Source organism: Microcaecilia unicolor, chromosome 1 (assembly GCF_901765095.1).
Source record: "Microcaecilia unicolor chromosome 1, aMicUni1.1, whole genome shotgun sequence".
Lineage (NCBI taxonomy): Eukaryota > Metazoa > Chordata > Amphibia > Gymnophiona > Siphonopidae > Microcaecilia > Microcaecilia unicolor.
Window position 1 is genome coordinate 175723771 of NC_044031.1, and position 14188 is coordinate 175737958.

The following is a 14188-nucleotide window of genomic DNA, read 5'->3' on the forward strand; positions in this document are numbered from 1 at the left end:
AACGGCTTCAAAAATTATTGCAGCTGGTAGAAAAAACAATTATAAACTGTGTAGTGAGTGCTCATTTTTCTTCACTGTTCTTCTATACAATATATATGACCAAGATTTAAATGAGGATATCCTGTTTCTTGATGAGTTTATCTTAACTGTTGTTGTATTGTGCCTTGGGAAGCTGGTGTTATAAAGATGATAGAATATATTGAAAAATGGAAGTAGAATTAAACTCACCTTTCATTGGGGCACATGGAATCACATTTTAATGTCATCTCATTTGTAGAAATTTTACATTTTAGATACACAAATTGATTATTCTGTTTTTAGGCATGTTTCAGTGACAAGTGGTTTTATAGGTCAAAATAAAAATAAATATTTTTGTAATGCAGATCTCTTTTGTTTAAACATAACTAAATGGGCTATAAGCCCTTAATGTAGTCCATTGGCTTTCTTATATTTATTTATAACATTTGTATCCCACATTTTCCCACCTATTTGCAGGCTCAGTGTGGCTTACATATTCTGTTTTAGTGGCCTTTACCAGGAGAAAAAAAAATCTCTGCACGAATATAACACATGCTAGAGAGCCTCTATAACTAGCCCCTCCAAATGACACACTGATTACAATTTACAACAAATTACTACTCTACCTATATTCTGTTCCGTTATTATACTTTTTCTGTGTACATCTGTATACTGCACAAATTGGCATGTTTGAAAATATAAGTGAGATTAAATTCAAATGCTCCCAACAATAAAGAGTGACAACATGGATGCAGCAGCTCTTAGGTTTGCTTGCTTTGTTTTGAGATGACGGCTTCACTGGGAAGGGAAAACTGAGATTGGATATGGACATAAAGGGGCACTACTGGAAAGGGGGGGGAGGAGATAGGGACACAGAGGGCACTATTGGAAAGGGGAGGAGGAGATAGGGATGTGAAAAAGGGATGAGATGGGGGACAAAGAGGTAATTTTGGAAAAGGGGAAAGATGGTAACACAGATCTGTGCCAAATAGATGTAGAGAAGGAAAGGAAGAAGACAAGAGGAGAGAGAAGAAATGGAAAGGCCAGCCTGGAAAAGAATTTGTAAGGCTGACTCATGGAACATGGAAAAAAAGACTGGAACCAGCCAAATTCCCAAACAACAAAGGTAGAAAAAACATTATTTTTATTTAATACTTTGTAAGGATTGAGATGTACCTGCTTTGCAAAATGTATATTTTTCTATGTTTATTTTGCAAAGTACAGGAGAAAATGCTTTTCTGTTTCTTTTTACCAGTATTCCACTGTTTATAGAGTCTGGCTTCCTTGGGCAGGGGGTCTCTATTTCAATTTTTGTTGTTGTTGGGGTTTTTTTTGTGGCTCCCTATTCTGTATTAGATTGGTAGGATGGAATGTTGTCACAGTTTGGGTTTCTGCTTGTGACCTGGGTTGGCCACTGTTGGAAGCTGGATACTGGGCTAGATGGACCTTTGGTCTGACCCAGTATGGCTACTCATGTTATATAGATGAGGGTCTGTTCATGTTCTGCATGTGCGACTGAGGTGAAGAATTCTGCTAGCATGTAGTGTCTGTGTAGGAATGTGTAACAGTGCAGCTTGTTCCAGTTTCCCAATAGTAGGTATATTGGTGCTCGAGAACCCAGTGTAATATATATTGCATTGTCTTTTCGTAGGTGGGTTAGGGCTGTTATGGGGTGGTAAGTTTTGTGTTCTAGTGCAGCATTTCCCAAGTTGGTCCTGGAGTACCCCTTTGCCAGTCAGGATTTTCAGGATATCCACATTAAATATGCATGAAATTGATTTGCATATACTGCCTCCATTACATGCAAATCTTTTTCATGCAGATTCATTGTGGATAGCCTGAAAACCTGAATGGCAAAAGTGTCTAGCCCTATTTGAAAGTGGGCTCAGCCACTCCGGGGCAAGGGCCGCCTTTGGTGGTCATTGTCAACCAAAATAAAAATCCTGAAGACTAGTGGTCTCCACATCCTGTAGAGTCACCACGCAAACAAAAGCCCATCTGATTTAAACAAGGTGTCTAGCAGTGGAAGGAATGTGTGTGCTATTCCTGAGGTGATGGTCACGATTTGAATATTTTTATTTGAAGTTAAGAAGACAGGTTGCCTGCTCTGGCCAGTCCAGGGACCTCTTCTGCGTCCTGCCTCCTGATGTAACTTACTGTTTCCTTGTAGGCAGGACGCAACAGAGACAGCCTGTATTAATCAGTGCCCGCCACAGCCCTTGAGCAACAACACAGACACTGCTGTCTAGCTGACACCAACCGGCATCTATTTTATAAAAGTTTGCTCCCCCTGAGATCAAAACCTGGCTACGCCTCTGAGACAGACAAGACAGTTACGGGTGAGGGAAGTAATGGGTGAGAAGGGAGGAAGGGACAAGGGGAGGGCAATTGTGGCTAGGAGCTAAAAGCAGCAGTGAAAAGGTGGGTTTTCAGCATAGATTTGAAAATAGGTAGAGATGGAGCTAGACGTATAGGTCCAGGAAGTCTATTCCAGGCATAAGGTGTCGTGAGAGAAAAGGAGCGAAGCCTGGAGTTAGCAGTGCAGGAGAAGGAGGACGACAAGAGAGACTTGTCCAGTGAGCGGAGTTCACGGGGAGGAATGTAGGGAGAGATGAGAGCGGAGAGGTAATGGGGGGCTGCAGAGTGGATGCATTTAAAGGTCAGTACGAGAAATTTAAACTGAATGCGGAAGCGGACAGGTAGCCAGTGAAGTGACTTGAGGAGCGGGCTAGTGTGGGTATAACGATTCTGGCGGAAAACAAGTCGTGCCGCAGAATTTTGTACAGATTGGAGAGGAGAGAGATGGCTGAGCGGAAGACCAGTGAGAAGTAAATTGCAATAGTCCAAGCGAGAGGCGACAAGGGTGTGGCTAAGGGTTCTGGCAGCGTATTCAGAAAGGAAGGGGCAAATTTTGCTAATATTGTAGATAAACAAGCGACAGGTTTTGGCGATCTGTTGAATATGGGCAGAGAAGGAGAGAGAGGAATCAAAGATGACTCCAAGGTTACGAGCCGAGGAGACAGGGAGGATTGAGATCCATTAACAGAGATAGAGAAAGGGGGAAGAGGGGAGGTGGGTTTAGGGGGAAAAATGAGAAGTTCTGTTTTAGTCATGTTGAGCTTTAGATGGCGTTGAGACATCCAAGCAGCAATGTCAGACAAGCAGGCTGAGATTTTGTCCTGGATCGAGGTTGAGATTTCAGGGGTGGAGATGTAGATCTGAGAGTCATCAGCCTAAAGATGGTACTGGAAGCCATGGGATGAAATCAGGGTACCAAGGGAAGAGGTATAGATAGAGAAGAGGAGGAGTCCAAGGACAGAACCCTGAGGCACACCAACAGAAAGCGGGAAGGAAGTTGAAGAGGATCCATCAGAGTGAACACTGAAAGAATGAAGCGAGAGGTAAGAGGAGAACCAGGAAAGAACAGGGCCCTGGAATCCAAGCGAGGACAGCGTATCCAGAAGTACAGTGTGGTCAACAGTGTCGAAAGCAGCAGATAGGTCAAGAAGGATAAGGATAGAATAGAGACCTCTGGATTTAGCCAGTAGTAGGTCATTAGAGACTTTGGTAAGTGCAGTTTCAGTAGAATGAAGAGGGCGAAAACCAGATTTGAGTGGGTCAAGAATAGGTTGCAAAGAAAGTAAGTCAAGACAACGGCAGTGAACGACACGTTCCAGTAATTTGGAGAGGAAAAAGAGAAGGGAAATGGGGCGCTAGTTGGAGGGACAGGTAGGGTCAAGTGAGGTTTTTTTTTAAAGACTGGAGTGACCACAACATATTTGAAGGCCATAGGAACAGTTGCAGTGGAGAGTGAAAGATTAAGGATGTGACAGATGACTGGGATGATAGCAGGAGAGATAGTGTTAAGTAGATAAGTGGGGATGGGATCAGAGGAACATGTAGTACATTTAGAGGAGGAAAGAAGAAGGGTAGTTTCCTCAATAGACACTTCAGAGAAGGAGGAAAAAGAAGGAGAGGAAGGAAAGTAGGGGGTGAGGACTAAGGGAGAGAGAGGTGGGGAGGGTTTGGATGAAAATTCAAGGTTAATCTTAAGGATTTTATCGTGGAAGTGCTCAGCTAGGGTCTGAGGAGAAAGAGATGGGGGAATTGGGGGCGGAGGTACCTTGAGAAGAGAGTTCAGTGTGGCGAAGAGGAGTCAAGGGTTGGAGCCAAGGGAATTTGTCAATTGGGTTAAGTAATCCTGTTTGGCAAGTGAAAGGGCAGACTGGAAGAAGTTAAGCATGAATTTAAAATGAACGAAGTCGGCAAGGGTGCGGGATTTAAGCCAAGAGCGTTCAGCAGAGCGGGCACAGGAATGAAAGTAGTGGATTTTAGAGGTCAGCCAAGGCTGGGGTTTGGCACACCTAGTAGGATGGGGCATGGGAGGGGCAAGAGTGTCCAGTGCAGAGGAGAGAATAGTATCATAGGAGGAAACAGCTTCATTGACAGACTTAGATAGAGTGGCGGTAGAGAAAAGGTTAGAGACATAAGAGGACAGAGTAAGGGGGTCAATAGCCTGAAGATTTCTAGATGTGGGGATTGAGATTGGGTGGGATCGGAGAGGAGGGTGCTTAAGTGTGAAGGTTAATAAGTGATGGTCAGAAAGGGGGAGATCTGAGGAACAGAAGCTGGAGGGAATGCAGTTAGAGGAGAGGATAAGGTTGAGACAGTGACCATTTTGGTGAGTGGGTGCAGAGGAACACAACTGAAGATTGAATGAGGACACTAAGGCAAGGAATTGGGAAGCAGAAGAATCAGAGGAATTATGACCCATTTTTCTAGAACTTCCTTTCAACTGAAAAATGTTTTGCCACTTGCACACCACACCGACACATCTGTGTTTCGGCATAAACATATGCCTGCATCAGTGGTCAAAGCAATATCTCACTTTGTAATTTCAAGGACATGAATTCAAAATCTGGTTCTGATTTCCTTATCACAGTTAGTAATGTCACTCTGGGCTGAGACAGTATAGAGAGCAATACATTTAATAAGCCGCTGTAAAGCTGAAAGTAACTGTGTTATGATGAAACACAGCTGAGTTGGGTCCTCCTGACTTTAGAGCTGATTTTAATAAAGAATCATCTGGTTCCTATTTGTGCTGATTGACTCCACTTCTTGTTTGCTCTTTGACACAGAGTATCATATCTGTGTTCTACTATGCTGCCTATTATGATGTATTATTTGTGTTCTGCTGACAATTATCATATTTTTTGTTATATGAATATTTTACTGTTCCTGTTTTAACATGTGTATTTCTGACACTGTATCGTGTCATTGCTATTACTAGGACTTAATTTGCCTATTTCCAAGTTTACCTCATGGATTATATTTTATGCTAACACCTGATCATTTTGTTTTTGTTACGCTGTTAACACAATGTGAATTTTTTATGTCAAGCTACACTTGTTATATACTACCCTGGGTGAACTTCTTTATAAAGGCGGTTGATAAAATCTAATAAATCCTAATGGACAATCCTCTTAATCATCCTAGTTTGTGAGGCATCTTAAAACAAAAATCTTATATTCAAGACAGTATCTAAGACTAAGCTCTCCAGAATATCACACAGTTTTATAACCAGCTTTGTTTATTTGATGTACTACACCTGTTTTGTTCTGATTGGTGTGTGCATCTCTGTAGGGATATCTTCCTGCTCATTCTTTAATCCTAGGGTACGGATGCTGGAACAATAATGATCATCGGCAATTGTTATCTCCTCATTCTCTTCAGCCTCCAGCTGGCTCTGGTTGAAACGCAGGGATCCTTTCAGAATGTCCTTGATCTGTTTTAACACATAAATTATTGTGAAATACCAAGAGATATCCCATTCAGACACTGCTTCATCTGTGACTAGAATTGTTGCCTTAAGCATTTGAATAGCAATATATCATTGTACAATGCTGAAAACAAAGAAGAAAATGTCTTTCTAATTTTGTCAGCTGTAATTTAAACAAAAGAACACAATTATAATAAAGAAGAAAGTCACTTAAGAAAAAATTGAACTACTTCCATCTAAGAAGTTTCAGATTTAAATGATCTACAATGGAGGAATCACCATAAATATGATTTCTGTCAATTGGATTAGTTCCAAAATAAATCAGAAATCAATGCATTAATGTCTATTGTCATAGTATTGGACCACACTGTGCAACAAGTACACTTAGCATGCCAATTCCAAGACAACTCTTGATAGGGAAAGTTGAATTGCACGTTATGAAGGAACTGGAAAAAGCTTGAGACAATCAGAAGGGTAAAAATACATTTCAACTGGGCAAAACTAATATAGAAAAGGCATATATTGAAAAAAATATATATATAAATTTAAATTTGTATTTTGGGCATACTAGGAGACCTGATACAGTATGACAAACTCACGGCATGGTTACACATAGAAAAGAGGATTTTGAAGTGATCTAGGCCTCCTACATACAGAAAGGTTTAAGGAACATTTTTGTTCTGGGAAAGAAATATATTTTTAAGAACAGATAGCTGAAATGACCGCATATATTATGAATACAGCCATCAGGTAATCCACATATGCCCACAATATGTGATTCTGAGCATGACTTTTTAATTGTCTTTCAATCATTTAATAGCTGTGCTACTGGCACTGTACAAGTAGCATCAAAGCAAGGAATAATAGTAACAATACCTATGCCAACCTGATTAAGATATGTCAGAATAAAATGCCATTTGACTGTGATGAATTAATTTTAATATATTTAGAAGCCTATTTACTAAGCTGTGTTAACTGTTTAATATGGGTTCTAATGTGCATCAGTAATGTGGCTCTATATTAACTATTAGTCCAAGCTAGTTGCTGTATTAAATATCTGATTTGGAATTTCCTATCATGGGGTGTGATATGAGTGGGGAATGGGCAGAAACTCTGCCTTGCAGTTAACGCAGAGGTTGTGTATGAAATACTAACCCAACAGCTAATGAGGTATAGCTAACTGCATTCTCCATTACCAGCCATGCTGTACAATACACAGTAAAGTATCACTGTGTCCTATTAAAGTGTTAAGAATGCCCTCAACAGTTAGCACAGAGGTTTTGCACCTAATGCACCTTAACCACGGCTGAGAACACATGGTAGGCGCAAAACCTTAGAACTAGTTAGTGTGTAGGCCTTTTAATAAATTGAATGTATAGTATTTAGCCCTTGAGTTACTAGTATTAACATGCCATGTCTCTCCACATGTACATATATTGCTGAGAATCATAACAGAAATAGTGGAAATGTAACATCACCACATACACAGAAACATGACGGCAGAAAAGGGCCATCAAGCAAGTGGTCTTAGTGTGCCTCCAATGAGTGTCAGAATTTTTTAAAAACTTTCTATGGTCTGTTTTAAGTCAGAAAGAGAACATCTGAGAGAGACGCAGACAATGACATTGTTGATTGAGAACAGTAGGGCTAATATGTAAACAACTAGAATAAAAAGTAGCAACAGAATGAAAAAAACAAACCTCATTTTGAAAAGCAGCTCAAGGGTCAAAAAGAAAAAGAAATAACAATTGGACCTTGAGTGTGAAATACTAACTGTATTTTGGAAGTAATGCCCCAGACACACTTGGTGGGTGGGTGGGGGGAGGCATATTTTCAAAGTAATTTCTAAGTGTAAATGAATTTTACTCACAGAAAATCTCTTTTGAAAATTGCCTCCCCTCCTCATTGTGGGGAAGGATCATTCTTGTGAAAAGGGGAAACATCAGGGACAGGGTTGGAGTGGATCCCTTCAAGTTTATACAGGGTTTTCATTTTAACATCCCTGTACATTTTTTATCTTGCAAACTTTGGGGGTAAGTCTGTGAAGGTTGCCTAACATGTATGTGCTAAGTGCGAATTCTATAGTTGTAATTATGCTCATTATAGAATACTAACATAAGGCTGAAATTATGTGCCTAACTTTAGGTCTGAGCACTTATACTAGTTCAAAGGCTGGTGTAAATGCTCACGTCTCACTGTAGGCAGTTAGGGGTGTGACTGTTAGTATTCTATAACTCGCATGTGCAAGTGCTAGACATGCCCCTGATCCAACCATGCTCTTCCCCACATTTACACCTCCTTAGTAGTTGCACGCTAAAGAAATTACACGCTAAGGTTACAGACTACCCACTAAGTGCCGTTATGCGCATAACTGCAAATCAGTGTCAATTATTTCCAAATAACTCCAATTATGGCCAATTATTAATGCCAATTAGCACCTAATTTAACAATTAAGTTATGCATGTAACTGGCAGTATTCTATAACCTGTGCAAAATTTGCATGCTAAGAGTGAAAATGGGTGCACAAGATTATAGAATTAGGAGATATATGTCTGCAAATTATGAGGGGTAACTAATCTTCACTGCAATAGCTCAGAGCAGGATTTCAAAAAGTTTACTATCGAAATAACGTCCAAGCTTAAAAACAGTGATCATAAAATCATGCCCAAAAATGTAAATGCCTCGAAACATATACAGGTGAATCACTTGCACAAAAATATCCTAAGAACACTGTCACTTATCTCTCATATGTCACTAAACAGCTCACTGTTGGCTTCCCAAATTTTGGCATCCTAGATGACTGCCTAGGTTCACCTAGCAGTACGGTTGGCCTTACAGCTCCGCCCTTGCTTTGTCCAAATTATGCCCTCAGGTTTGCCTAATTTCGGCCTCATAGCTATGCAGGTCCCAGCACCTGCATAACTACTGGCTCCTCCCCGTCACCCCCTGTACCACTCCTGATCTGCCCACTTTTTGGGGGGGCCAGTCAGAGCCAATATTCAGCTGCACTGCCTGGTTAAGTGCTGCTGAATATCGGCGAATTAAGTGGGTAGGAGCCTTCCACCCTCCTTATATTGCTTTCAATTTTGGCCAGAGTGTGCCTATATGTAGGGGCCTAGAGAGCACCTATAAAGGAAAGTAGGCACATACTTTCCTTTACAGAATATTAGCATAACAAGTGAAATGCATGCCTAGAATTTGACACAAGCGCTTACGCCATACACAGAGCTGGTGCAAGTGCACATACCTAAATGCTAGATATTCATTTTATAAGTATTTTATAGCATTTTTTAAGTTATGCACATGTGAGCCCTGCATATGTAATCCTACCTGTAACATACATGCTACGTAAGATATCTGTGTAATACAGAATAATGCTTTGGCAGAATTTTATCATTTACATGCATATGTGTGCACATACCTATGTGTCACTTATATGTCATTATTTTAATCATGTACAAGCTTAACTGGTGCATAAATGTCAGTGCTCACTTTATACAATTATCCCCAAAATGCTTTATGACATTTCCCCTCCGCATACACAAGTATATATTTCAGAACTTCCTTACCTCCCTAGAAAATTGTTTGTTTACCTGTTTTAATCCAGCCAAGGATACCAGAATTTCATCTTCTTTCTCCAACTTTTCTTGTAATATGACATCTTGAATATTTCCTGCAACATTGAAAAACAAGCTTAATTTGCAGTACCCTCTAGGTCAGTGGTTCGTAAACTTTTTCTGCCATGGATCCCTTTAAAAGTCTGGTGAAACCTACACAGCCTTCTCAGAAAATGTATTTGAATGCATAAACTAATTACAAAAGAAACCTATTATGCTCAAATACAGTTATCAAAATATTAAAAAAATATGTGCTGACCATTATCAACTACATGCTTTCAGAAAAAAAGGTATTTCACACAACCAAATGTATTTTGGTTTTGCATTTTTAAGTGTATAATAGTTTTAGATTCCATTCCATTATTTATATCCTGCTTATATCGGCTGTAGAATCAAAGTGGGTTACATAGCACATTGATAATCCCGTATCTCCAGTTATAATAAGAATAACATGATACGTAAGCTACATTAAAATTTTATAAAATAGAGCCAAAATATTTGATGAAATGATGAGTCTTTAAAACTTTACAAAATAATAGATAGTTGAACACTGTCTGAATATGAACTGGTAACGAGTTCCATATCCTACTAGATTGATACATGAATGAACAACCCTGAAAGCACTTAAGTTGAATACTTTATCATCATCATCTGCAATAGAAGTAGTGTTGTCTAATTCATCACCTGCATCTTCATCTTCGTCATCATCATGCTGTCCAATTATAGAGGCAGCTTTCATAAAGTTGGAATCATTGTCTGTTCTAATAAATTTTCATCTGATAGCAAACTCTGTTTGAATATCTTGAAGAACTGATGCAAGAATGTCAAATGTGTGGGAACCATTCAGTCTTAAGGCTAGATAAGCAGACTCCTTCTTTAAAGATTATCAATCCACTGGACAATCATTCCAATGTAAAATTTTACATGGGATGACCAGCAGTCTGTTGTAGTAGTTCACCAAGAATTGCAACCAGCTTCATCACCACTTCAAAGTGACCCAACTCATTATTGTTCTGTTTGGCTGGAGACCAGTGACCAGTTCAATACACACAGGCAGCTCCACTGTCCTCAAAGGTTATATTCACTGAACAGCAAAATTTAAGACGAGATGATCCACTGGCTGTACAATCATTTTAATGTAATTAAGCATTTTTTTAACTCTGTTACATAGATTTCTAATAGGCCATTTAACCCTACCTTCTGCTTTCTATCCATCAACCACTTCCTAATCCACAACAGAATACTGTATCCTTTTCCATTGTTTTTTAATTTTCTCAGGAGTCTATCATGAGGGACTTTGTCAAATGCTTTCTGAAAATCTAGATACACTACATCAATTGACTCACCTTTATCCACATGTTTTTTCACACAATCAAAGAAATGAAGCAAATTGGTGAGGCATGACTTCCCTTGGCTGAATCCATGTTGACTCTGTCCCATTAAACCATGTTCATCTATGTATTCACTGAGTTTGGGGACCTTTTACAAAAGCACGTAAGGGCCTACACACGTGCAGAGCATGTAAAATTAGCATTACTGCCAGCTAGTGCATGTACCTGGTAGTAATTCTGAGTTTGGAGCACACCGAAAACACAAGGTAGAAAATAATTTTCTATTTTCTACCATGGGGGCGGGGCGTTCCTGGCGGTAATTGGCAGTTGGTGCGTGCTGGATGGTTACCGTGCGGGTAACATGTGAGCACTTACCGCTAAGTCAATAGATAGCATTAAGGGCTCAGGCCTTAAATAGACACGCACTGGTTTTCATTTTGCAGCACATCCAATTCCCGCCCTCCCAACCCCCCCTTTTTTTCCAGATGCGCTGGAGAAATAGTCCAGTGCACGTCCCATACACGCAGCCCACTTTTTGGTGCACCTTTGTAAAAGGGCCCCTTTATTCTTTATAATAGCGTTTTTACACAATGTCTATGCCTGATTTAAAGTCCTAACCTTTTCAGCTAAGCCTTTCAGTTTTTAAAAAAAACATTTTCCTCATTTTATCATAGTTAACCTTTTGAAAATTAAATATTGCTACAGTATATTTCCTTAGTGACTGCACTCCAGTTATGAAGTCATATTATGATCACTGTTTCTCAGTAGTTCCAACACTGTTACCTCTTGGTTCCTGGACCAGTTGCTCCAAGAAGCAGTATTTTATTACATCTAGGAATTTTACCTCCCTAGCACTCTAAGATGTGGCAGTTAACCAGTCAATACTGGGATAACTGAAATCACCCATTATTAAACTGTTGTCAAATTTGCTAGCTTTTTCTAATTTCTGTTAACATATTTTCATCTGTGATCGTTCTGGCTTGGCGGATGGTAATATAGCCCTATGCATATATTCTTTTCCTTCACACATAGAATTTCTATCCATACGGATTCAACATTGATATCCATTTCATACAGATTTTTTATTTTGTTTGACTCAATTCCCTCTTTACTATATAGTGCAACTCCCTCTCCAATTTGATCCACCCTATCATTCTGATATAATTTATACCCTGGTAACACTGTGTCCCATTGACTGCCCTCCTTCCACTTAGTCTCTGAGATGCCTATTATATCTACTTCTTCATTTTACTGCTATATACTCTAACTCTCCTATCTTAGTTTTTAGGATTCTAGCATTTGTATACAGACACTAAGTGTGTTTTTCGTTGCATCTACAAGCTGCTTAGAAGTTGACAGGGATAATTTGCAACCTTTTCTCTGTTCAACCCTTACACACTCCTGGCTTTCTTTCACCTTTTATATACCTCTGCATGTGGAAGAATGCTCTCCATTGTGGATAAAAATGCCTTTATGAAGGGAGTCAAATTCCTCAAGGGCTCATGAAAAGAAGCTCACTGCACTCCACGAGCCCTGATGATGGTTGCAAAACCTTGGCAAGGGTTGGCCATCTGTCTGAGGAGTCTAGTACACCCGACGAAAAATGGAAAGTTAAGTAAAAAGCTCTTTTTGAAATAAGGAGATTGATTTTTGAATAAAAATTTTCTGGGAGGATTTTTCAGCCGATGATGGCTATTGGGCTCATTTTCGAAAGAGAAGGGCATCCATCTTTCGACACAAATCGGGAGATGGGCGTCCTTCTCACAGGGTCGCCCAAATCGGCATAATTGAAAGCCGATTTTGGGTACCCTCAACTGCCTTCCATCGCGGGAATGACCAAAATTCACGGGGGCGTGTCAGAAGCATAGCGAAGGCGGGACTGGGGCGTGTTTAACACATGGACATCCTCGGCTGGATAATGGAAAAAAGAAGGGCGTCCCTGACTAACACTTGGCCGACTTTACTTGGTCCTTTTTTTTTTTACGACCAAGCCACAAAAATGTGCCCTAAATGACCAGATGACCACCGGAGGGAATTGGGGATGACCTCCCCCTACTCCCCCAGTGGTCACTAACCCCCTCCCACCCTAAAAAATGTTTTTTAATATTTTTTCCAGCCTCTATGCCAGCCCTTTTTGTTCACGACCAAGCCTCAAAAAGGTGCTCGAACTGACCAGGTGACCACTGGAGGGAATGGGGGATAACCTCCTCTTACTCCCCCAGTGGTCACCAACCCCCTCCCACCCAAAAAAAAATAAAAAAACATTTTTTTGCCAGTCTCTATGCCAGCCTCAAATGTCATACCAAGCTCCATGACAGCAGTATGCAGGTCCCTGGAGCAGTTTTAGTGGGTACTGCAGTGCACTTCAGGCAGGCGGACCCGGGCAAATCCCCCCCCCCCACCTGTTAAACTTGTGGTGGTAAATATGAGCCCTCCAAAACCCACCAGAAACCCACTGTACTCACATCTAGGTGCCCCCCTTCATCCCTAAGGGCTATGGTAGTGGTGTACAGTTGTGGGGAGTGGGTTTTAGGGGGCTCAGCACACAAGGTAAGGGAGCTATGCACCTGGGAGCTTTTTCTGAAGTCCACTGCAGTGCCCCCTAGGGTGCCCAGTTGGTGTCCTGGCATGTGAGGGTGACCAGTGCACTACGAATGCTGGCTCCTCCCATGACCAAAGGGCTTGGATTTCGTCGTTTCTGAGATGGGCGTCCTCAGTTTCCAATATCACCGAAAATCGGTGACGACCATCTCTAGGGACAACCGTCTCTAAGGTTGACCTCAATGTTAAGATTTGGGCGTCCTCGACCGTATTATCGAAACGAAAGATGGCTGCCCATCTTGTTTCGATAATACGGGTTTCCCCGCCCCTTCGCAGGAACATCCTGCGAGGATGCCCTCAGGAAAACTTGGGCGCCCAGTTCGATTATGCCCCTCTATGTGAACTGTAAATCTTTAGGTCGTCCCTAGAGATGGTCGTCCTTAGACTTGGTCGTTTCTGATTTTCTGCGATAATGGAAACTAAGGACGCCCATCTCAGAAACGACCAAATGCAAGCCCTTTGGTCATGGGAGGAGCCAGCATTCCTAGTGCACTGGTCCCCCTGACATGCCAGGACACCAACTGGGCACCCTAGGGGGCACTGCAGTGGACTTCAGAAATTGCTCCAAGGTGCATAGCTCCCTTACCTTGTATGCTGAGCCCCACAACCCCCCCCCCCAAAAAAAAAACTGTACAACACTACCACTGGGGGAGTACGGGGAGGTCATCCCCAATTCCCTCCTATGGTCATCTGGTCAGTTCGGGCACCTTTTTGTAGCTTGGTTGAAAGAAAAAAAGGACCAGGTAAAGTTGTCCAAGTGTTCGTCAGGGACGCCCTTTTTATTTCCATTATGGGTCGAGGACTCCCATGTATTAGGTATGCCCCAATCCCACCTTCGCTAT

General features: G+C 41.1%; 1 protein-coding gene across 1 annotated transcript in view; it reads right to left on the reverse strand.

Annotated features, from left to right (window-relative positions):
• The window catches only part of TBC1D5 (TBC1 domain family member 5), a 1081936-nt gene that overhangs the window by 13437 nt on the left and 1054311 nt on the right, over positions 1-14188 (reverse strand). The window contains 2 exon segments of the mRNA XM_030202651.1: positions 5627-5803; positions 9391-9470. Coding sequence (XP_030058511.1) covers positions 5627-5803; positions 9391-9470 — 257 coding nt within the window.